Source organism: Hippoglossus stenolepis, chromosome 9, assembly GCF_022539355.2.
Source record: "Hippoglossus stenolepis isolate QCI-W04-F060 chromosome 9, HSTE1.2, whole genome shotgun sequence".
In the NCBI taxonomy this organism is placed as follows: domain Eukaryota; kingdom Metazoa; phylum Chordata; class Actinopteri; order Pleuronectiformes; family Pleuronectidae; genus Hippoglossus; species Hippoglossus stenolepis.
Genome location: NC_061491.1, coordinates 15474955 through 15499557, shown reverse-complemented (window position 1 = coordinate 15499557; position 24603 = coordinate 15474955). Strand labels below are relative to the sequence as shown.

Genomic DNA, 24603 nt, shown 5'->3' with positions numbered 1-24603 from the left:
TTAGTGAGCTTGGCCTGTTTCCTGCTTCATGATTTTGGAATAAAATGGTTCTCCGAACTATTTGCTAACTGTGAACTAGGTTAATTAAACAAACAACAAAGATAAAGTAAAGATGAGTAAAATCAGATAAAGATACAGTTGGAGTAAAGTTAGAAACATTTTCATTGAAACTATATAAACGATTTCCAAAACATTCTTTAGACAACAAAAGCTTCTGTTCTGTTTTTACTGCAGATCCCTCCTACATTGTATCCTGACTTTGACTATAACCACATTTAACTTCTAGCTAAACATAAAGAAAGATCGACCTACTTGACCCGACAATGTAAACCTACTTCAACAAGACCACATGCAGTCCTCATGGAAATAAAGTGCTTTTATTTTAAAAACAACATTTTGAAAGCAACACGTTCCTAAAGTTTTAACATATTAAAAAACAACTTTGCAGCTCGAGCAGTGCATTACAAAGTTCTGCATGTTATTAGCCAAAGCTAGCCAGTCTAGTGTTCAGCAGTTTGGCAATTTGATCATTGTTAAAGATTTTCAGCGGAAGCCCCTGCAAGTCAGACGCAGCAACACAGAGACCTTTGATAAGTGGCAAGAAAAAGTGAGTGAAACCTGTGGAATAAGGTGAGTTTGTGTGTCTTAAAATGTGGTCAGATCTTCATTGAAGTTACAATTACACACCTGACATGTTAAGAAGTTTGAACTGAAGCAGTTCTGTGTGAAAAATGATCTGGAATTCCTCCTGAATGTTGTGCAGGTCTGATCTGCAGCTACAGAAACTACAGAAAACACTTGTTGGAGGATATTGCTGCCAAAAGAGGCGAAACCAGTCATCAAAGCCAAGAGTTCACTTATTTTTCCTCCAGCACTCTGCATGTTTGATCTGTATGTTCCATAAAGACACTAAACGTTATAAATATTTGTGTGTTATTACCTTAAGCACATTATGTCTGTCTGATCTTGTGATCACATCACATTTTATGACAAATTACTGCAGAAAATGAGGTGATTCCAAAGGTTTTGCATATTTTTCTTGCCACTCCGAGTGGTTGGCTGTCAGTAAAATCAAGTATAGTGGTTAATGCATGTTAATCAGCAATACCCACAACATCTTGTTTCTAAGTTACAAAATTAACTCCTCAGAAAGTTCAGCAGGCGTCACTCAGAGCAAGCGATCCATTGGCACATGCTGAAAGAACCTGCATGTGGCGGGCATGCTTGACCTTTGACCCTGTGCAATGTTCTCTTCTGCTCAGAGGTCGAAAGTTGTTCATGGCTACAAAAGGCTGGCTGCCTTTAGGAATCAGAAAAATCACTGCAACATTGGTCGTGTGACGCCCCTTAGGCGCGTGACATCCACAGACAGACCGGTCTCAGCTATTGCATTTTGAACTGAGGTGAAAAACGCTTGAAGATGCTTGGTGACAGTTAACAGAAATATTTCCTGTCCGACCAGAAAATCAGAGAAAATGTACAAATGGAAGAAAAAAATAAATCAGGTCGGGAAAGTTAAACCCCCATCCTATGGCTACATCACTATGCAGCCAATATAACGTTTCCCTCACAGCCACAAGATTTTGTTTAAACATCTGCAGAGGAGACATTCACAGAGTACAAGAATCTAACCCTAACCCCTTAATTATGAACTTTTAACTTTAATAACCAATCTCTCTGACTTAATGTTGGTATGGCATAGAGTGATATTCAGAATACCATTTCGCACCAAAGAAATGTTTACCAGGCAACAATTTACACGAGTTTTACAACTGATTAACAAACTACATTTCCAAAGTGATGGGAAAATGTGTACAATTTGAACCCTGAGATTTCTATTGTTCAGTGAGCCTGTGGTCCTCAACTCTGCAGGAGAACTTCCCAGTGAAAACCCTGTGATCTGTCCCTTAAGGGCCACAGTAGGCGACAGGTACTAGGAAATTAAAAAACAATGCCACCTAAAGTGTCACATCTGAGTGTCAACACTACATGTGATCACCTAGAGTGGTCAAATATTTTACTTCACAGAACCATAACTGCACTCAGGATGATGAGTCCACCGACACACCGTGGGTTGCTGCTCTGATTCTGAGTAGGAAAAAGAAAATAAATAAATAAAAAGTAGAACCCACTGGAATCTATCTCAACGAGTCCACAAATGAAGCTCGAGTGAGGAGACAAACTATGCTGAGATAGAAATATCATATAAAAAGGAGTATGCTCTTACCAAAAATACCTTTTGGAAAATATCAGATATTGTGAGTTTGATATTGCATGTGCAAGAACGATCTCTTACAGAGAGAATTCTGCAGTTGCATAGACAGTGGTTGGGAAGGTAAACTGAGGTGTGGTGGTTGTTGTTGTTGTTGTTGTTTCTGGATCTGGAAAAGTTACATTATTATTATTATTATTATTATTATTATTCCCTCTTATTCCTTTCACTTCTCGGTGAGCGACAGCTGCAGTATCCTCTCCAGGTCCTCTTCCTCTTGCTTCCTCGCCCTCTCCTCTTCCTCCTGAGCTCGGGCGGAGAGCTCCATGGCCAGGCGGAGGTCTGAGTCAGGGCTGGAGGCAGAGACGGAGCTGGTAGCGCTGGAGGTGTCTCCAAATTCCACTAGCACCCCCTCTGGGATACTCCTAGAATGACAGTGACAGGGGAAAGTAAGATCCAGCTCTGATCTGTGGCTTTTACTGACACATGAAGGTGGTGGATACAGAGTGGCACCTGCAAGTATGAGGGACTGTTGCTTTTACCACATGTACTTATGTAACTGCTATGCTTGCAACCTAAACCTGTGTTCCTACCTGTCACTCTGGCTTCTGGGGATTGCGTCAGTGAATTCCCCATCTGTATCCTCACTGATCCCCTCCTACAAACACGTAAACATAAAGGGGAAGTAAGTAATGCAACAAACAGCAAAATCAAGGACAGCATGGGAGAATTGTAAGCAGAAATTTGTGTAACATAAGGCATTTGCGAGAGAGCTGAAAAAGAATTGTTGTGACCTGGCCCGAGACTCTGCGAGACTCCAGGAGACTCTGATGGATGGCATACTGCAAGAGCTCCTCGTCATTGTTTGACACGGGCGTGTGGCGTGTGCCTCCTCGGCGGAGGTAACCGACCGGCACCACAAACACTGAGGGGCACACCTTAAACAGAGGGAGTGCTGGGCAGGGGGTACAAAAATGAATAAATGAACAAAATTTGCAGACTGTAAATTTCTATTTTAATACACTGGTGAGACTGGCTGCATTCGCACCTGCAGCTTCTTCCTCTTCCCCTGAAGATGTTGGCGTGGCTGCTGGCGTTGTGCTCGCCTCCTCTTCAGTACTGCATGTATTTACATTACCAAATGTAATCTTGGCATTCAGCACATGAAACAGCGGAATCTCTGTTAGAGAAAAGACAAGCTGTGAACAAATAACAGAGGAGGAATGGAAAAGCCCCTTCAAAAAGGTCAGTCTCTATACAAATCTCACTTACCTATTTTAACAGGGAATCCAGGAGGAAACTTTAGGGTTACAAAGTCCCGTAACCGTGCGAAATGGGAACTCGTCCGGGCCATGAGGTCAATTATGGGGGTCACCTGCTCCACCAAGGACAGGGGATGATCCTCACTCATCCACAATGTACCTTTGAATCTGCATGAGAAGAGATTGTGCACAACTTTACCTCGTGATATAGATAACACACAGCTAGGAGGAATCAAGTATGAGGTTATATTAAACTTAAAACTGTTGCTCTCACTTCTGGGTTCTAATGCTGAGTTCAATGGGTCGGCCGATGTCTCTGTTCCCGAGGTCAAAGTCGGGATCAAAATATTCCTCTGGAGTGATGGCAGTGGGATTGGTGGCAGTTGCATACTCAAGAGTTAGATCCTATGAAGTCAGAGCAGTCATACCAGATGAGCCACCGGGTGGGAACAGAATTCAGAATTTTGATGTTATTACTGAATGCACGTCTTACCCCTTGTGCACTTATGTGCTGCTCCACAGTCCCCAGCAGAGACTCCAGGACGTTCCTCTCACCTTTTTATCAAAAAATCCAACTTTAATTCTCTCTGACTCTCAAAATGAATCATTCGACATGATCTAACACGAATATAAAAACAGGAAAGTAACACATTAATATTTGCACTCACTTTTTATTCTGGCTTTCTCCTCGTCTGTGAGATGCTCTGTCCTCGTCCTGATTACCACATTTACATTGTTCACACTGAAAACCTGAGCAGACGACCAGAATCTGATGTCAGATACTGTTGTAACTGTTGTGCTGCAAAGCTTTCAGTGAAAAAAAACTTTAAATATAATTAAAAAAAACAAATGTATAGCTTCAGTGACCTTTGCTTCAAATCCATTGACCAATTCTGTTCTGTCCGTTCTCCAGCCCCATATCCCAGACTTGTTCCTGTGAAAACACAAAACATCATTACAGGCTAAATCCACTGATATGTTCTTCAGTTGGTTGTAACAGCGAACACAAATATGAAGTGCAGCATATGTGATGCTTAATAAATGCCAATGTTGGAATCATAGTTTACACAGCAGTCTCCCTCAGTGGGTGTTCATATAAAAAACGGCAGAAAAACATCAGAAGTATGAAAATGCCATGAGAAGTGAACTCTGATGAAATACTGTCAGTGCTGCAGAGTGTGATGCATGTTGTGAGAAAAAGTACAACAGAATAAAAAAAAAAGAGATTCTTGCCTCTCAAAAGCGATATCCTTGGTGTCCAGGAAGGTGTTGACAACGGGGGTCGTCAACCTCTTGGCAACTTCCTGCTCAGCTGGCTGCATTGACTCCAGTGTGACATCCTCAATTTCTTGGGAGATGTTGAAGCGCTCTGTGTCCACCACTTCATCATCGTGATTCACCTCCATCAGCTCGGCATATGAATCTGTACAAACACAATTAGGGACAGACTTAAATCACTTTTCAGAAATGGTACAAATCACAGTGACAGCTTTTCTGTGCAGGAGAGTTAAATCACGCACCGTCCCCTCGGAAGATGTAGCTTCTGCGCCCTCTGATCCATGTCATGTTTTCAAAGCCTAGAAGAGTGGCGTCCACTCGTAGGCTGGCGCCACTTTTCCAAATGCGACAAACGTCACTTGGACAAACTCGGGACAGAAGAGGGACTGCGAAGCAACAATAAATCAATGTTCCACAAAGGGGAAGAAAAGTATCCACACATGAAAAACAAGGTCAACTCAAACCGAAACAAATGCTTTACCTACCAAGAGGCAAGTATGTTGTTTTTCCTGTATGACCTAATGAAACCTCTCGACTCTTAGCAAATACAATATTTAACAAGTGGGCTCTGCAGTAGAATACACTTGCAGATACCACAGTGAACTGCTGATAAACCAGCCTGTACGTCATGAACACAAACACACACTTACTCCAACTGGTGAATTCCCATTTCATTTCCATGTAGAAGTCTGGCGACTGTGGACAGACAAATTTCAAATAGATCAATTATTTATTTTGCCAGTAAATATTTCCATTGATATTTAAATATGGATGATAAGAGAATAAGAAAATATATGATGTTAAACCTCTCGGATTTTTGCCAGCAGCTCAGGCACTCCTCCCAGCGCAGTGGAGGCTTTGAGGTAGTCTCTGCGTTGAAGCACTAACTGAACCATCTCTGGATCTCCAGTGCTGACCGCCTCCTGCAGCACTGCACAAAGACAGACATGTCTAAACAAACCACTAAATGTTTTACAGCAACCGCATCTGTTTTCAAGCAGAAGCAACTATCCATTAAAAACCTCAGAGGAGTGGAATGGCGTCGTGTTTTAACCAGAAAGCCCATTAACAGCAGATGATGTGTAGGTTAATGAACAAAGGGATCTAAGTGATCTCACAACCCATAAATCCTGGAAAAGCACATCTGCGAGGGGAGTGAGTGACACTTTGAAAGTGTGATGGCATTCATGGAGTTTTCTGCAGCCGGCTTTATAACTGACCTGTCCAGTTGTTGGCATTTTCTTTTGTCACTTCAGCACCGTGTCTCAGAAGGACTCTCACAGACTCCATGTGCCCGAGTGACACAGCCAAGTGCAGAGGGGTTCGACCTCTGGGATCCGCGGCCTCGATGTCATTCTGAGAAAATCAAAGAAAAAAGTCACATGTTTCACCTGCACATTTATAATAATATTTCACATTTAATAATATAATGAAGTCACCTAGTTGGACAGAATACTGCAGTAAGGGCACAACCTGTTTTAGGAGGAAAAGCATGTGGTGTGCAGGCTATATAAAACTGCTCTCCTTTATATTATAACACAAAGGTTTTAATTTAGGTCCACACTGATAATGACACGGTTCAAGGCAGTAGTCGGACTCGGGACAGTGACGAGACTTGATATCATGTGTGGTCATCATGTGAGTCACGATGCAGAGGTAAGCGTGTTATTGATCAGCATTGTGGGGTAATAACAATTGAAGCATAGTAATGACAATACAACAAGACACCGTATTAACTGTGGGGGATTAGTGTGAGGAAAAACAACAACAAATGGAGAATTTGAATGATGAGTTATATTTAGTAAAAACACATTAGTCGCATGTTTGTTTAGACTGTGCCAATGATTTGATCCCTATTATAAACTCTTTAAAGTAACATTGACACAAGTTATATAATGGTCTGGTAAGGCTGGGCAATAAAACACTAGAGTGCCTTTCATCAATAGCAATATAACAAAAGTCCAATACATAGCAGTGTATTGCTTATATCTTGAGTCAGGGCGTAGAACACATAGTTGATCAACCTCACATTTGTAAGATGTTTTGCTGTTTATCAAATGTTTGTCGTTTGTCGTAAAGAAGAGATTAAAACCGCCTTTAAACTTTAACAAAATGTAAATTTAACGATGTTTATCGTGATAATTATTGATATGGACTGATTAGAACATTGATATCTTTATATAGGTTTAAGCCATATCGCCCAGTCCTATGGTCAGGTGCACGCTAAATAAGGAATGTATAGATTTACTTGGTAGAACCGTTTATACGTTATTTGATCTACTCGTAGCGGATAGTTAGTGAATTCTAGGACAAGTGGAAACTGTCAATAATAAATGTTCTGTTTTGTTAAACTTTCAAACCTGTTGACCGTGGTGCTTTCTTTGTTTTCACAGTGATACTGATCATCTGTCAACACGACTGGCCTACTTTGACTGGATGCCTCCGCAGATTTACCCGCTCGACCCCGGCTTCCACTAGCTAACGAGCACGTTAGCAGCTAGTTACCATCGCGTTCACTGTGTTTACGAACCTCCGCTATCGTTACTTGTTCCTCCAGTCGCCTGTAGTCGTTCTCCCACACCGCGGAGTGCAGGGGGAACTTCCCACGGATGTCATCGCTAACGTTAGCCGTGGACATCTTCCTCTTTGCGGACACTCTCAGTGCAACGTCGGCCCGCTTCTGGTGGCCACAGCCATATGGGGAACCTGCGCTAGCTGTGCGCTGTTACTGCCAACATGTACGACGAGTGTGACCCATATTCTAAATGTTTGACTACAGCAGCGTCGAAAATCGTCCAGGACCGGTGACCAACTTTTGTCCAAAGCTTTCCCTAAATAAAACTTTTGAACAAGGAAGTGCCAGCGGGATGAACCAATGATGACAGGGGTGTCTCACAGAGAAGCGGACTCACAACCTAATGAATTACATGTAACTAACACATCTCACCGGCTCATGTATGATACCTGTACCTATACCTTTATTTAGTCATCATATAATAGAGATGTGTTTTGTATTCAAACTGTTTATTTAAACAAAAGTAGAAAGAAAAAATTATAATAATCAGTTTCAGTCTGGACGCAACCACTGAACCTGTCCGCACGGGGGTGGACTAAAATCTATGGTTCCTACCTGAATACATTTGATTCCTTCAATTAATTGATTAAATATATGAAGTAAATTTGTGAACAACTATGTCCTGCCAACATTAACATAATATATATATTTCTTAACGTTTTGTCCATTACGTCGATATGAGTTATCTCTTTTCACACACGTTGGTAGAAATTTAACTTTTTAACTTTTATTTACTTAAAAGGGACAGTGTACATTAATCAGAATCAGAATCAGTATATTTACACATACAGGAAATTGCCTTGGTGTGGTTGGTGCATTTGGACATAAAAACAACAATCGGACATAAAAATAAAACAACAATATATACAGAAAGAACAATAATTAATGAATATGAGACTCATTTTCATCTGCAGTCTCAGGCAGGTTAGTGTTAAAAAGAGAACAGACAAACAAAGAAACAGAAAACAAATAACAGATAAAAAGGACTAAAAAACCTTACATAAATAGATTTTAAAAAACAAAAATTAAACATACACGCTGAGGCAAAATCCACAATATACAACAGTTAGTAGAAATTATTCAATTAAAAGGAGACAAAATCATGTGAAATTCCACCGGCACATCATTGTGTACTAGATTGTACAACAACTGGGAGTTCAAAGTTATATATGCTCCATAATATATCCACATAATAAAAGATTATAATGATTAACCTGTGGCGGTCAGTTGTGTACATGTGCTATTGGTGCCTGACACTGTTTCCCATGTGTATTCTTCCACCCTTTCCACAGATTGACATTCATTGTGTAAAACAATTGAATTGTTGATTAGTGAGATGTGTGTTAAACGATGGCTGCTGTGACCAAGCATGTTCTGTCTTCATCAGTAGTTGTAAATAAAACTTGTATTGATTACTACCGGATTAAAATGGTGAATAGATCAAACTCACCTCCTGCGCCTGATCTTGTTTTATCGCCCTCAGCCTTGTCTGTCAGGATGTGCTGTTTTCACACCACAGCAAACACTAACAAATACATTGAAGTGTTCATGTTTCACTCTTAACTGTAAGTGTAAAATCGGGGTCACACGAGAAAATTAGTATTATGTGTATTAATCTATCATTGCTGGGTGTGTGTCACCTGAGAGTCAGCACTTCGGGCACAGTGTACCTGCTGGGTAATGCTGCAGCTGCATGTAGCCCTGCTGCTTGTCTGACACACACACACACACACACACAAACACTGAAGACTGGCAGGCGGGTAGAGGCTAGTTAGCTAGTCAGGTGCTAACTCAGCTAAGTGGTAGCATTGTACCTTCCTCCTCCGGGCACCGTAATAATGGTGCTAACGTAAGACGCGAACCCGAAGTTAAACCAAGTAGCAGGTCGTCGTTCGGGTTGTTTGTAATTAGCTAACCGAGGTGTTGCTAACGCGGAAGGCGTCCACACACAGAGTAATCAATGGTTAGCTCAACACACAGCACAGTCTGCTCATTGTGAAGAGACATTTCCCCCCTGAGCTGAGGACAGGATGTCTAAACGTCTGAGAAACACTGAGCTCTGCGCGGATTGTAATGTCCCAGGTAAGCTAACACACACACACACCATCCCTGCAGACTTTTAGCTGTTAGCCTTTATTGATCCACTGAGGTTTGGCTCCTTCCAGCTCAGTAAGCCTCCACTCTTCTGATTTAACTCTGATTATGGGCGCTGGTTCAAGCTGTTTTCACACTGTGCAGCAATGTAGGTCGTGTAGTTCCGTGTTGTTTTGACTGAACAAGATGTCAGTGGTGTTGACAGATCAGTAACTAACTAACGTGGTACCTCCCTGGACTCGGGTTTCTATCAGACCTGTAGCAGCTATCTTCTTCTTTTCTGTTTCCATCCATGTTGCTTGGTTTTAAAATATTTATTTTTGAATGTGTACAGTTGTTTAATCCAGATTTGTCTCTAACAACAAACAACATATTTATCGTTGTGTCTTATGCGACATTCCGAGGTTTCCAGCACATCTGAAATTGAATCTTCAATTCTGAAATCTCATCCCAGATCAGCAGCAGCAATCTGCTTTGTAAGCTCTGTGTCATGTCTGCAGAACAAGTAGGATGACAGCATCATTCTTTTACAAAGCCAGTGGCTACAGAGTATAACACACAAAGACATTGGTCGGAGAAAGGAACGCCTGTCCTAGGCTGATCCAACTTTTCATGAGGGATGCCTAAAAGAAAGGACTCAACTCCACTTCAACATGAATTAAGGGATAGAGGACTCTCTTTATACAATCTTGATTGGTGTTAAGATACTGCAAATAAGTATAATTTTACATCTGGAATCTAAATCTTAAAAAAAAAAATGAGATCGGACCCTTTCTCTATGGTACTGTTTTACCTACTATGCTATCTGCAGTGATTGTAAGCAGATTTATTAGATGGCGATCATCTCCAGTGGAAATATTATAATGCACAAAGCACCTTTAAAAAAATAGCCATTACAAAGTTTTTCACTTAGAGAACAAAAAAATACAACATCAAAGACAACAAGCAAACTACAGTAACACTATAGCTTTTAAAATCAAATACAGAAAACAATCAAATACAAAATCTGAAATCAAAGACAACAAATCAAGTAATAGCAAAAAAAAACAATCAAGTAAAAGCCATGTTAGCCTCAAATTTAATACTGTGTCCATTATGTGGCCTCAGAGCAACATCAGCACCTTCTAGCAGATAACTTTGGTTCTCAATAGTAAGCTATTAGGAAAGAAAGAAAAGTGGATTCAAGTTCTTACAATTTACTGTTTCTGTGACAGGCGAACAAGTAGTAGCTGCATTGTGTCTGAGGTGCTTTCAGAAGTCCCATTTATATAGAAGTGACGTGATGTTTTTCAGCAGGCACAGGAAGCAAAACAGGATGCTGAGTGAATTGACCGCATGCTTTCAATGCAGAAGATCTTTCTCTCTATATAATGGCACCACAGTGTTTTGTGAATGTTGCAGAATGTGAGAGATTGTTTTTAGTCATGGTTAACAAATGTAATTCCATATCTGTTTGCCAGATCTTCAGGATTAGTCAAGTTTTAGTACCTTGTTTCTCATCAGGTCATTAGAGCTAGTTAACCCCCCCCCCCCAGGTCTCCACAGCAGCTGGCGCGGATTGCCCTTCCATACAACTGTCACCAGTTGTTGGGCAAGAATATTTATAGTTTCAAAGATGTGGTATTAAATTTAGCAGCACTTGTTGAGGAATGGGTAAAAGAGGCATGTCAGCACTAACACTCATGTCTTGGTGGCGTGTAAGTTTGGAGAAGCTGCTGAAAACTGTAGACCAGGTGCCAGAATGTGACCAGCAACCCCCGCGGCTGTTCATCCTACACCTCAGCTGCTGCTAAGGCACTTACAGTCTCACTGTCTGTGCTGCCGCCATGCCAGACACTCAATTTGCTCAACAGTTAATTGGCTATCGGGTCAGTGGCGTATGAATTTACCATATTTTTGGTCTTGAGATGTTTGCTGCCACCAGCGTCTCGGTACAGATGGGAGACAACCCAAAACTGAGACATTTGTAGGAGATGAAGTGTGCCAAATAGGTCAAGGTTAAGTACACATATTTATTTTGGGCACAGAGTATTCTGTATCTTCTGCACTCTCAGATTCTAACACCATGCGTTGCCTGATTATGCAGCACCAGACTCTATATCCTTTTTAAACAAAGTATTGAAAGGGGAAGCTGCTCGATCACTCAACAACAATAACGTTGAGATGCTTCAACCGACAACTGTTAGTCTACACTTCCTTTTTTCACAGTGTGTGGCTTCACCTAAACCTATGTCCAAAAAGGCCTTGAATCACTGTTGTCACAGAGTCTGTAATAATTGTACACTACTCAATGTACAAAATATTAATATTAATTTCAAAAAGGCTCAGTTAGTTCCTAAAACAGCGAGTTACTCAGGCAGGTGGGAACAGTGTATTTGTTAGGAACTGTTTTTAGACATGAATTCATAAACATGAAGGAACATGTCACTGAGTACAATGGTGTGGCTCACTGAGGCCTTATGATACATTTTAGACGACAATTGAGATCTAAGGCACAGAACAATATGTAACATGAGGATTTGGCTACACAGAAAACACTTGTTAGTTGGATCTGTTAATTGCTGGTTGTGGCCTTTTCCATGTAAGTACCACTGTGTAATAGTCGGTTAAGAACTTGATAAATAAAAGGTTATTGTGGTCCTATTGTTGACTTTTAAATTCAGTGATGGGAATATTTGTCCCTCAGTGTGAGCAGTAGATGAACTGTTACACGTTTCTCATCCCTGTCAGAACCTCGTTGGGCCTCCGTGAACAGGGGCGTGTTGATATGCGATGAGTGCTGCAGTGTTCACCGAAGTCTGGGAAGACATAGCTCCCAAGTCCGCCACCTGACGCACACGCCGTGGCCTCCTACACAGCTTCAGGTAATAACAGCTCAGTGGGAATTTTTAGATTCTGTGGGATCTTGACACTCTCAGCTGTGACGTTTACTGTTCCTGTCAGAGTCTGAATTGTTTTCTTAAAACGCCTTGAGGTCATGTTATCTTTGCACACAGTCTTTATTACTGTAGTTCTGATTTCAGCTGCCCCGTCTCTTTGCTCAGGATAAATCTGCTTGACAACCAACCCCACTGAGTTGTATTGATTTCTGTCCAAATATAGAAAGTATTTGTTCGGGAACAGAAATGTCAGTCAGCCTTCTAAAGGTAAAATCAATTTCTTTTTGATATCACTTAGATGGTTCAGACATTATACAGCAACGGTTCAAATTCAATATGGGAGCACTCCCTCCTGGACCCTGCATCTGTGATGAGCGGGAAACGCAAGGCCAACCCTCAGGACAAACTGCAGTGAGTCATATACGTTTGAAATAATTACAGAGCCTTTTGTTGTTAATTGTTTGTTAAACTTAAAATGATCATTACAATAATAAATAGTGTTAATCTGTGCTGCTTGCTTATTCATAGTCTCTATTTATTTTTGTCATTGTCCCAAAAGCCCAAACAAATCAGAATTTATAAGAGCCAAATATCAAATGCTGGCATTCGTCCATCGCATGCCTTGCCGAGAGGACGACAGCTCGACAGCCAAGGATCTAAGTAAGGTGAGGAGAAAAAGCTGCTCACACTGATTATGAGAAAAGTGTTGTGTGTTTTTGTATTAGGCTTTTTTCTTACATTTTTCAATTCATACTAATAGTGTTTTTTCTTTCTTCAGCAACTTCACTCCAGTGTACGCACAGGGAATCTGGAGACTTGTTTGCGGTTGCTATCCCTCGGAGCACAAGCAAATTTTTTTCACCCTGTAAGATTCACCCTCTTTATATACATTTATATAAATTATCATCTGTGCTTTTGCTTGTCTGTTGATATGAGGTCTTGAATCTGCTTCTACTCCAGGAAAAAGGAAACACTCCCTTGCATGTAGCAGCAAAGGCAGGGCAAGTATCTCAGGCTGAACTGTTAACTGTTTATGGGGCAGATCCTGGAGCCCCTGACAGCAATGGCAAAACACCCATCGACTATGCAAGGTTAGCTACTTTCAATAAACTAATTTCAATACAAAAATATTAACCAAGTTTTAGTAATTTATCCAATTTGAAATGTTTTTTAAAAATACATTTTTTAGGGAAGCTGGCCAACATGACCTGGCAGACAGACTGATGGAGATTCAGTATGAACTAACTGATCGACTGGCGTTCTACTTGTGTGGGAGGAAACCAGGTGAGAAAGATCTGGAATTGAAATGAATGTGTTGTAAAAGCAAATGGGCTAAATAATACATGCATTTATTTTGGTGTGGTTGTTCAGCTTTGACCCTGTACCTGCTTTCAAACTCAAAATTCTACTGAAATGAGCCGGAGGAGCTGTATGCAAGAACGCATATGTCCTAGTCGGTTTAAAATGTCTTGTGAATGCCAACTATGTAATGTGTCAAGTATAAGCAATGATTCTGTCAGTCATCCAGCACCTTCTTCTTCCTTTCAGATCATAAAAACAGCCAGCACTTCATTGTTCCACAAATGGCCGACAGGTAAGAGAGCCCGAGCTGTATATCAGCCTGATGTGAGTCAATATTCAGCGATTTGTCTTCGAATGAACATGTGCATAACTGATAAGGTTTGACTTGGATGGAGCATGCAGAGCGAGAGCAGTGAGGCAGTTGTTTATGATTGGATTTTTGCTCTGAGGCCCGTTCTGACATGCTCTTGAGCTCCCTGCAGCATCTGTTATATGAGCTGAAGATAACAGACCCAGTGAGGTGGTAGTAGTAGTAGTAGTCAAACTAAAAGCTCTGTAATTGCTGCAAACAATTCATTAAAAACAACTCTTTATCTCTAATATCAAGTATATTATGGCAGACAAAACACTGTTTAACTTCTTAAACTAAAATGTTACATTTGATGTTTTTTCATTGCTTTCTTACGGTGAATAAGGAACATGTAAGTATTCATCAGATTAAAGTTTAAATCATGTTAATTAACAGCTTATAATGAGTTATTTTCTGTTCACAGCAGTTTAGACCTATCAGAACTGGCCAAAGCAGCAAAGAAGAAACTACAGTCTGTAAGTACTGTTGTAGTGTTCACTTGTAGAATTTCACTGTTCTGAGCTTTGTTCCATCCGGTGACTAATGTGGGACTAAGTGTACTTTCCTGACTTTGCTGCAGCTCAGTAATCATTTATTCGAGGAGCTGGCCATGGACGTTTATGATGAGGTGGACCGACGAGAGACGGATGCAGGTAAAAGTCTTTTTGTCTCGTCTTGTATACCTGCGACCAATGATACGCTAGATGAGAGTAATTGAGGATAATTACATGCTCATTAAAGGTCCAGTGTGTTTTAGAGATTTAGGTGGCATAAATTGATTATGAAATGGTCCTAGTGTGTTTAATCTAAATTGTACGAATTTTAGTTTTCTTTACCCTAGAATGGGCCCTTTGTATTTAGATACTTTATATTTACATCAGAAGAGGGTCCTCTCTACGGAGGCCGCCATTTTTTTTTCAGTAGCCCACACTGGACAAACTAAACACCTTTTATGACAACTGAAGGCTGCCACAGGTTCTCTTTCATGTTTGGGAGGGGAGGGTGAGGTGAGGGGTGTTCAGCTGCAATATGCTACTTCACCACCAGATGTCTGTAAATTCTGCACGCTGAACCTTTAAAATGGCAAAAGAGAATCTCTGGTTCCTATAAAAAGAGTTCCACCAACTAGAAATGTTGATGAGACCATCAGCTTACACTATGCATCTTTTGAAAATACAGGTCTTTTTCACAGCAGACATTCTGACTTGATCTGGACATTAGTTTACATTTCATTCTTCTGTTTGTTGCAGTGTGGTTGGCCACACAGAATCACAGCACCCTGGTGACAGAAACAACCGTGGTGCCTTTCCTGCCTGTGAATCCAGAGTATTCATCAACACGAAACCAGGCAAGTAATCTTCACAGAACCCTTTTACTAATGCTTTATTGTTTCTCTTTGTATGTATGGATTCATTTTGACAACAAATTGGCCTTTTGTTTTCATATTAGGGACGACAGAAACTTGCAAGATTTAATGCACATGAATTTGCAACTCTGGTGATCGACATACTGAGTGATGCCAAGCGCAGACAACAGGGGAACTCAGTGGCCAGTCCCAAAGGTCAGTGTCTTATGTGTATTTATTTCAAGGTCATACTGGCACCGGACATTTCTCGCTTGTGCAGCAGCGATGTTAAGTGTTTGACTCTGTCCCTTCATTCCAGACAATATTGAACTCATCCTGAAGAGTGTGGCTATCAGACACTGTAGCGACAGCCAGGACAACGACCAGCCTGACTATGATAGTGTGGCGTCGGACGAGGATACAGATCCAGAGCTCAACTCCAGCAAAGGAGACAGGACCAAGGTATCATAGTATCACATTCACAAATTACAACCGTGACAGACACTGTGTCTCTCTCTAGATGTCTTTACAGTTTTTGTTTCTAATCCCACAGAGTCTGGACTCTGACCTCTCAGACAGCCCCATTACTATGCAAGAATACTTGGAGGTGAAACACGCGCTCTCAGCCTCTGAAGCCAAGATTCAGCAGCTCATGAAAGCCAATAACAACCTGAGCGATGAGCTGAGGCTGATGCAGAAAAAGGTATCCACCGAGCTCCACCCTTAAGATCACTAACACCGGGGGCCAGCCTGAGGGGGGGGCCACAGCGGTCAGCAGAGCTCTTCTCCTGCCCAGTGTGATCGCTCTCTGGTGTGGAGGCCCAGCCTGTTGTAGTCAGGGCCGAGCTGCTGTGACACCCTGCTGGTCCACCCTCTGTTTTGGCCAGCATGTTCAATTTCATAGCTTGAATGTAAACAGCAATTTTTTTGTGTTGGTTTGTTTTATAGATGTGAGAAGAACAAGTGCACCATTACTCCAGTTTATAACAAACACAGTTTAGTCACATTTTTTTGTTATCTATAAATTATAGCTATGCTATTTCATGTTACTAACAAGCATGTTTCAAGAGCATGACAGGTTTTTTATCCCTTCATAGTTATAGTCACTAACTTAAATTGTATGTGTGTGCCTTGCTTCATCACATATACTGTGTTCACTGAGTAGAATGTTTTTAGATGATTTCTAGCTGTTAACATGTGGATTTATTGTTGGACATGTTTTTCAAGCAGTTACATTTCATAGAAATTTCATAGAAAGCACGCTCCTCAGCTGATTCAAGTCTGGAATAGTGTTACTGCTGATTTGTAAGATATATTTATACATTATATATTTTTGACCACAGATGTTCTAAAACATGTTACAGCTACGTGTTTTGTCAAAATTAATCCTCGACAGTGAGGTTACATTTTTGTTTTACATGTGTTAAAAGGGTTTTAATTTGGTTGTTTGGAAGGAGGGTTCAGATTTTTTTGTCTCTTATTTTCTGGGGGTAGACCGTAGACTGTATATAAAGATGGACGACGCGTCTCCACATCTCCCAGTTTTACAAAAATGAAGCTAAAAATATCCGGGATATTGTTGCCACCATCTTGTGCTTTAGCCAGATTCTGCGCAGGATGGAGCTGAGCTGCAGTATCAAGGTCCTGTTGATGCAATCGACCAATGGCAAGTTGGTCTCAGCTGTTAACCATCACATTTATACCTGTTTTTATAGCATCAACTAATTTAATCCAAACTCATCGGGGAAATGAACACAAACCTCAGTGTGATAAGAATGAAACCATCCACTATCTCGGAGGAGGTGAGATTTATGACCTTTACTGCAGCCAGCCATCAGGGGGTGATCAGGATGCTTTGGCTTCCCTTTTGGGGGAACTGTCATGTCGTCCATCTTTATGTACAGTCTATGTATAGATACTAAGAACTGTAAGCGCACGTCTTAATTTGTGGTTTAACCATTTCTCAACGAAGAACATTCAGATAGAGATGCTGGACAGGACAGATACCAGTAACCATATTTATAATGCAGGCTTCTCTTATATTAGAACCCTGTTTCTGTAACAAATCAGCCTTTACCAAACACCAGCAGATGTTAGTAACTAAGTCCCTCTACATCTCAAGTTTCACTTTTAAACACCAGCAGACAAGATCTTTCTCAGCATTGAATGCAAGTTGTTGCATTGATTAAGGCCAGTTTATCTTTGACAAAATCTTCTTGATTTTGTTCTTCTCAATCTCTCTGTACTGTAGCTGCACCTGTGTTGCTGACCTGTGCAACAACCTTTTGCTTGCTTGTCACTTGCTTTGCATCTATAGACAAAGGGAGAACCTCTCCCAAAGCGAAAGTCTGGTTATTGCTGTGATATTAAGTGGTTCAGATCAGAGCATTTAAAAACGGGAAGTTGTTTCAGTAACAGTCACAAGGATGATGAACTGTGTGGATATTGTAGCACAATGGCACAAGTTTATTCTTAAAGGATAATGTACTAGTGTAGGGTAATATTATCACAACAGACTCCTCAGCTGATAAAACAATTGATTGATAGAATATTTCTCTGAAGCTTAAGCAATAAATCATTATAATTTAAACCGCTTCAGGTTATATATATTTATATATATTTATATATATACACATATTGGTGGTGACAAGTCAGAAACTTTTGTAGTTTTTTGTTCTTTTCTCTTTTTTTGTGAGAGCTGTATCCAAATCTTGACTGAAACTCTCCTGGGAATAAATATTTAGAGGAACAATGGGAGAGAAACTGAAATGCTGAATGGATCAGGACAGGGAACAAAGCTTGCTTTGCTGAAAGCACCTCTTAGTGTGTTGCTGACCGTCTCTTCCAGCTTCAATCTCTGCAAAGCGACAACTCGTCTCTCAGGCGGCAGGTCACACCCAATATCTATCAGATCCCCAGCGGTTCAGACTACCCTGACCCTTCCAGTCCCTCAGCCCTGAAACGCCGGCAGTCTGCACGGGCCAGTCGGCCCATGTCTATGTATGAGACCGGCTCAGGCCTGAAGCCCTATCTCCCTAAAGGGGAAACTTCCTACCCTGAGGAGGGTATCCCCACCATGCAACCCTTCCCACCTCATGTAAGTAAGAATGTAAGTAAGACCTGTTCCCTGCTCTCCTTTGCCATTTCCTCTCCTCTGCTATGTTTCCATGACTTTCCCTCATGTATTCACCTTGTCTGCAAACCTTTCTCCAAAATGTTTCCTCACTCATTTACCACTGGGTAGTTTTCTGCAGCATCAGAGACCGAGTCCTCAAAAAGCACAATTTCATGCATTTCAATTAGGGTCAGTCACATTTCATTATGTCCAGATTTGAAGTATACACAGGACTGTTGTGTGTGTGTGTGTGTGTATACAGCTGTTGTTTACTGGAGTGCTGCTTGTTCCGCAGTCAGAACGTAGCTGTACAAACAAAGAGATGCTGTTATTCTGATAAACTCTGAAGGTTTTTTGTATTGTGTTTTATGTTGATGAAGCATTAAAACTACCATACAAATACTCTGTGTTTTTGTAATGCATGATGAATCCACACACTCACTAAAACCTTCTCACCTGTTTGACTTCTCTTTGATTTGTCTGCAGTTAAATTTGAGCTGATGAATTGTAGTTTTCTGGTTCTTTTCTTCTGATGAATTAACTCTTCACTCTCAGGGCTTAAATGTAGGAGAATGATCTGTGAAATCAACCAAGCTATTTTAAAGTAGTCTACATAACATTAATTGCTATCCCTTCTAAAATAACAGGATTTTCTAATCTTGATCATGCTCATATTCATTGCACTGTTTCCATCAGCTCCTTTCTCAATATACATTATGTGATAACGCCGCAACCGCCTTGAAGAGGTTTGTGGGACGTCCTAACGTCATCTCGCTACACCTTTTCATTCTGAACCTGAAGAAATGTGTCCTTAAAATGTGATTTGAACCCTGTCTTTAGACGGAAAGGGGCGCATTTGTGACCACCTCTTCATCCCTCCCCTCATTTCCATCAACCTTGTCATGGTCGAAGGACGAAAGTGCTCAAAAGGTTAAGTACATCCGCACTCGGCCCACACCTCGTGGGACACAGCAAATCCACCGGGAGCCTTTTACCATTTCTACCTCTTTCTGGTCCCTTCACATTCCTGTCTCTCCCCAAATGCCGCCCCCTCTCTGCTCTGCTGCATGAGCCAACCCTCCACTGGCTGCCCTTCACCACCAGACACCTTCCTCCATCAGCATCATCCTCACTGTGCGGCTACACAAGTGGAATTGTGTGGTTTTGCGAAGGCGAAACCTCAGCCTGAACCCTGAGCAGAAAGTTGTGCTTGTGACGCAGCGTCTGATCATTTTAACGCTTTCCGTTTGATGCAAAATCCTGTGTAGCAGATGATGTAGAATCTTGATTGATTGGACAAAGTTTGTTTTTAGTGTTTGTTTCATTTTTTCACAACCACCTGTAAGAATAAGGGAAATTAATTGAGTATTTAGTGAATTAGATTGTTAAATGTATGTTTTATACATCTTAAGTTCTTCAATTTTCATTTCAAATCCTCTGCTTATCAAGAAAACTTATTTTGACTCTGTCTAACAAATGCTTGTCCACTTTGCACAGTGAGCTTTCAGCAGCATGCTCTCAACACTGAGGTCATCCATGAGTGTTTACAGTGTAAACAGATTGATCATCTCTTCAGGCAGAACACAGACTAATCTAAACATGTATGAACTAATCGCTTTTCCTCGGGCAAGCTTACACGTGCAGCATTTCATTTTGTACTGCGTGTATTTGGCAGATATACTGAAAGGTTATGAACATGTTGTACGTTCAGGCTGTGTGGCGTGAGTGTACTTGTCTGTCTCTGCTTCCTGTTTATAAATATAGTTTTCAGTCTGATAGAGTCTGCGTGATGTTAAGCTACAATGAACATATCAGATCACAGTGAGCTCTTTGTGTCACACGTGACATTTAGTTTTATTTATGAACTCATCCGAACACTGACTTCCCGTCCTCATGTAAAAAAAACCCTCTTGTGTTCACTTCTCTATAATTCGGAGAAAGCTTGTGTGTCATGGTTCAGATCTCTAGAGCCATGTGTTGCTGAAAATCTGTCTTTGTGTTTGTTCAACCTTTACTTCAGGAGTTCAAAAGTTTTCATAGACAAACTCAAATGTCACTCAGTTGAGCACATACTTCGGCCAAGGACCAACAATCTGCTTCAAATCAATTAAGCTGCATCAAATTTCACACACTCATAGATGTCAGTTTCCTAAATGTGCCAGATTTTTCTTTTTTTCATCAGGATCTTTGAATTATTTCCTGGTAAATTTGTGAAGGTGTCAAAAAAACAAACAAACATCCTGTCTTGCAATGTTAAAGGGAAAGACTATCCTGGATTGGCCCCTTTTGTACAGATCCACCTCAAAATGTAATAGTTTCTGTCTTGGCCGACGCCCCATCCACGTTTCTTTGAAATCCACACTGTAGTTTTTGTGTAATTCTTTTTACAAAGAAGCAAACAAATGCAGATGTAAACATAACCCCTCTTTTAGTAACTCTATCACACTGACAGGAGGAAATGATATAAACTCATAATCTGTTTTACTAATATTTTTACAAATGCTGTAAATGTATTGTGATGTGCTCTTGCTTCACAGCTGTACTGGCTTACTGCAGTCGTCTGCATCACTTTAACATGTTTATACTCCAGTTTGAAGTTGGCACAACAAACAGAAAAATGTAAATTCTTGCTCATTGGGGATGAATTTGACCTGTAGCATTGAAGAATGGGATTTTCTCTGTCCGCTCTCTTCCTTCTAGGCCTCAAGGTTCGAGAAGCAGAGCAGCATGCCGGAAAGTGACTATGACAACACGTTCTACGACTCTGAGCTGGATGATTCAGGGTGAGAGTAAAAAAGTTGTCAAGTGAAAGATAATAACTGTTTTATGGTTCCTGAATATGGTTCAAATGGGTTTTTCAGTAACATTATGTGCCGTTTTTGTCTGCCGAGTAAAAACAATAAATACAATTTTCTTGTGACTTTTTTACTCCTGCAGTTTGTGCAGGAGAGGGAGGCTGAGGAGCAGTGGCTGGCTGGGGGAGGGCAGCTCCATCCCCGAGCTGGACGGTCTGGAGATGGAGTCGGACCCCACGCTTCCCAGCACGGAGGACGTCATCCGCAAAACCGAGCAGATCACCAAGAACATCCAAGAGCTGCTGCGAGCTGCTCAGGAGAACAAACACGACAGGTCAGAATCTAAAACAGAATTCTTTTTTTTAAATCAGTGATGCTGTCAAGCTTTCATTTCCCTGCTTTCATTTTTACATCCCAAGTTCCTCTTCCTTTCATTATAATTCTGTTCTGTTTAGTTGTTTATTTTCTATAATTTCCTCTTTGTTTCTGTAATCTTCACCCCCACCCCAATTCTACTTCCACTCTGCTGCTGCTGTTATGTTGTTGCGTTGCGGTGCCCCGCCCCCTCCCTCGCTCCTGTGAGCAGACCATGTGAGCGGGAAGGTGTGCGTCGGCTCAGGCACAGTCTGGGATGTTTCAGCACTCTGGTACCCTGGGCTGACAAGGCCCCCCCTCCCCTGCAGCCGCTCAGCCTCCGGTCCCCTGACCCCACCTCCTGGTACTCTGGCCCCTGTCCCTGCCTCCCAGGCACAGTTTCATTCTCCTCTCCCTCCCTCCTTCTCTTTTCTCACCTGCTAACAAGCTGATGTCTCTTTTTCATCAATGTGCTAATGAACGCTTGAATTTGTTCAGTTTAAAATGGAGCCCGACCATTATATATGTCAGCTGATATGAGCCTCTCACAGACATATGGGTTTTATTTTTCATAATAACAATGCAGAGAAGATGTGCATTTCTGATTATATTTTACGTTAAAAAAAAAGTGTTAATTTTCTTCATTCCAGCTCCATATATTTGGTTTTATTTGTGTTTTCTTTTTATAGTTTATGGCTAAACTGTAAAATATCAAGCCTCATTTACATTTCTTTCACATAAGGGTTCGATAACGACATCTTAGGAATAATCGACAATTTTTTATATTATATATCGGCTGATATATCTGTATCGAAAAAAAATTTACTCCCTGAAATATGGCATCGCCCCCAAAAATCCACATCGGCCGGGCTCTAGTTTATTACTTGATTGATGATATGTTTTCTCACTGACTCTAACTTGGCTTCAGTTAGTTGATGGAATGTTAAAAATTACAATACATCTGTGCAGTTACTTGCATTTAATAGATGCAGCCCAGAGTGTGATGAATGTTTTAATATTTTAATATTTTTCAGGTTTGTTTGTTTCAGGTGTTGTTGTTTTTTTTGATTTATCCATAATTTTGAATATAAAATCTCACAGGACTAAAGTGTGTTCAGTAACATGTTTTAGTTCTTGTCAGCCTGAAGTGAACTGAACATGCATGATGTGTTGTGGATATGATGGAGTTCTTTGCATGTAATAACTTTTGGTGAAATTCTTCTACATTAATATTTATTCTATAATTTTGAAATTCGTATGGACGTGACATCAATACATTGAACTCGCTGACACATGTCTTCTCCTCACAGCTTCATACCCTGCTCAGAAAGAATATATGTGGCTGTAACAGAAATGGCTGCCCTCTTTCCCAAGGTATGAAAACAACCTTGTACTGTACATTTAGTCAGAGGGAGTGGATCAGTTATTATTGACTTTTAAAGGCAGCAAAAATAGTTAGATGTTTCAAGTTCAAATACAGCAATATTATCACCTGTACCAATACCAATGTACTAAATATTATTAAATGTGTGTGTTAAGTGTGGTGAAAAGTAAAGTAGACAAACCAACTAAGGTTTTAGGCCCAGAGGTCAATCTGCACTCAATTCATCCTACACCTTTAACACCGTTCTGCTGAAGGACACAATATAAAGACGGTCCCATGATATTTTCAACCTTCCTCTGCAGAGGCCGCGCTCGGAGACCGTGAGAAGCTCCCTGCGCCTGTTGACCTCCAGCGCGTACCGGCTCCAGGGCGAGTGCAGGAAGGCGTTGCCGTCAGAGGGCTGCCCCGGACCGGACATGCAGCTGGTCACTCAGCAGGTCATCCAATGTGCTTATGACATCGCCAAGGCCGCCAAGCAGCTCGTCACCATCACCACAAAGGAGAACACCAACTAACAGCACTTACAAGGCTGCGAAGCCGTTCAGCATCTCAGTTCTTTTGTTTTTATATATATTTTTTCGAATCATTTTGTTGATTTTTGTTTTTGTGGTATATGCATGCATTTGTTTGTTTTTTAACTTATGAATAGGTATTGACATTATTTAAAGCCAGCTCCGAGTTTCAAGGGAAAAAGTCAGCAGCTGTTTTTTGGGATATTCAGCTGTTGTAATAGCACAATTTCTCTTGAGGTGAAGATGACATGCAGCAAGTCAGGGAAATATAGAGGCTTCTAGATTTCTCTCTCAAAATTAGAGCAAAACTCGCTCTAACTTACAAATAGTCTTCAAGCACATTAGTGAACTTATATGGTAATACAGGTATTTGTTATCAGTCCAAAGCAAGGCACAGATTCTTAAAAACCACAAATGTCATTGAATGCTGTTGTTAACACTCTTGTACTAAAGGAGCTTCCTCTGATTAATTACACTGTGGAAGCGTTATCATCATACTGTAAAGTTTAATCTTCAGAAACAGATTAATTAGGTAACCTCCATTAAATATTGGGAACTTCATTTCTTCACACTTTGCAATGCTAATGTTTGTTGCATCAAAAAAAAGCCATTTATACAGTTTGTCCCCCGTCCCAGTGTAACCCAGTGTGCAGTGCACTTATCACAGCTTGATTTGTCTTGTCAGTGAACTCTTTCAGGAGGCAGGTTGTGATATTAACCAGAACCAGGATGTTGTAATGATTTGGTGTGTCTCTAACAGGCTATAGACTGCACTGTATTCTGGGCTCCCATGTGCCATTGCAGTGTTGGTGATGTTACAGCATATATAGAGCTAAGAGCCATACTGTACGTACGTCCATGTGTTTTGTGCTCTGTTCCGTTGCTGCTAGTTTTTGTATTAATGTGCAACATGTGGGATAGAGCTGTAGACACCTGCCCTGTTAATGTGCTTCCCAGCATTCATCCTCACCCAAGTGTTTCATCGTCATTCTGAAATCTGATCAAGGTTATTTCATTGAATGCAGTTCAAAGTCGGACTTTGGAAAAATAACTATTTTCTAAATAAACTTAATTTATAACTACAACCTGTTTTATCATGTTTGATTGATTGACACAAAACACTGGACTGATTTGTTTGGAACATTTG

The 24603-nt window shown here is 40.8% G+C and overlaps 2 protein-coding genes across 13 annotated transcripts; one reads left to right on the top strand and one right to left on the bottom strand.

Annotated features, from left to right (window-relative positions):
- Positions 1 to 361: 361 nt before the first annotated feature.
- Positions 362 to 7616, bottom strand: ankrd13a (ankyrin repeat domain 13A). Of its 2 annotated transcripts, none has more exons than XM_035166105.2 (15): positions 7283 to 7616; positions 5973 to 6108; positions 5559 to 5683; positions 5403 to 5448; positions 4995 to 5138; positions 4708 to 4897; positions 4342 to 4408; positions 4143 to 4224; positions 3968 to 4029; positions 3749 to 3879; positions 3485 to 3642; positions 3261 to 3392; positions 3007 to 3167; positions 2806 to 2870; positions 362 to 2637 (listed from the first exon to the last, which is right to left on the bottom strand). In XM_035166105.2, the coding sequence occupies exons 1-15, from the start codon at positions 7388 to 7390 to the stop codon at positions 2439 to 2441; spliced, it is 1806 nt and encodes a 601-aa protein (XP_035021996.1). In that variant the 5' UTR covers positions 7391 to 7616; the 3' UTR covers positions 362 to 2438. The 2 variants fall into 2 exon arrangements, with proteins under 2 accessions (XP_035021996.1, XP_035021997.1); XM_035166106.2 differs by having other exon boundaries at positions 5559 to 5675.
- A 1409-nt stretch (positions 7617 to 9025) lies between these two features.
- On the top strand, positions 9026 to 24541 carry git2a (G protein-coupled receptor kinase interacting ArfGAP 2a). 11 transcript variants are annotated; one of them, XM_035165706.2, is made up of 22 exons: positions 9027 to 9409; positions 12152 to 12285; positions 12599 to 12711; positions 12860 to 12965; positions 13079 to 13165; positions 13261 to 13391; positions 13490 to 13584; positions 13849 to 13894; positions 14298 to 14303; positions 14376 to 14427; positions 14532 to 14604; positions 15202 to 15299; positions 15401 to 15512; positions 15616 to 15758; positions 15850 to 15999; positions 18145 to 18393; positions 19252 to 19341; positions 21112 to 21194; positions 21349 to 21540; positions 21793 to 21924; positions 22871 to 22934; positions 23247 to 24541. In XM_035165706.2, the coding sequence occupies exons 1-22, from the start codon at positions 9358 to 9360 to the stop codon at positions 23457 to 23459; spliced, it is 2421 nt and encodes an 806-aa protein (XP_035021597.1). In that variant the 5' UTR covers positions 9027 to 9357; the 3' UTR covers positions 23460 to 24541. The 11 variants fall into 11 exon arrangements, with proteins under 11 accessions (XP_035021608.1, XP_035021597.1, XP_035021600.1 ...); XM_035165717.2 differs by lacking the exon at positions 18145 to 18393 and having other exon boundaries at positions 9026 to 9409; XM_035165709.2 differs by lacking the exon at positions 14298 to 14303 and having other exon boundaries at positions 14379 to 14427.
- Positions 24542 to 24603: the final 62 nt, after the last annotated feature.

What these genes read in the sequence shown, in the direction of transcription:
- git2a (XM_035165706.2), top strand. Translation starts at nt 9,358, where the DNA reads ATGTCTAAACGTCTGAGAAACACTGAGCTCTGCGCGGATTGTAATGTC. An exon ending in CTTGTGTGGGAGGAAACCAG is followed by an intron (nt 13,585 to 13,848) that starts GTGAGAAAGATC and finishes TCTTCCTTTCAG; the next exon opens with ATCATAAAAACAGCCAGCAC. An exon ending in ATTCATCAACACGAAACCAG is followed by an intron (nt 15,300 to 15,400) that starts GCAAGTAATCTT and finishes TTTTCATATTAG; the next exon opens with GGACGACAGAAACTTGCAAG.
- ankrd13a (XM_035166105.2), bottom strand. Translation starts at nt 7,390, where the DNA reads ATGTCCACGGCTAACGTTAGCGATGACATCCGTGGGAAGTTCCCCCTG. An exon ending in CTACATCTTCCGAGGGGACG is followed by an intron (nt 4,898 to 4,994) that starts GTGCGTGATTTA and finishes GTGTTTGTACAG; the next exon opens with ATTCATATGCCGAGCTGATG. An exon ending in TGGATTCCCTGTTAAAATAG is followed by an intron (nt 3,393 to 3,484) that starts GTAAGTGAGATT and finishes TTTCTCTAACAG; the next exon opens with AGATTCCGCTGTTTCATGTG.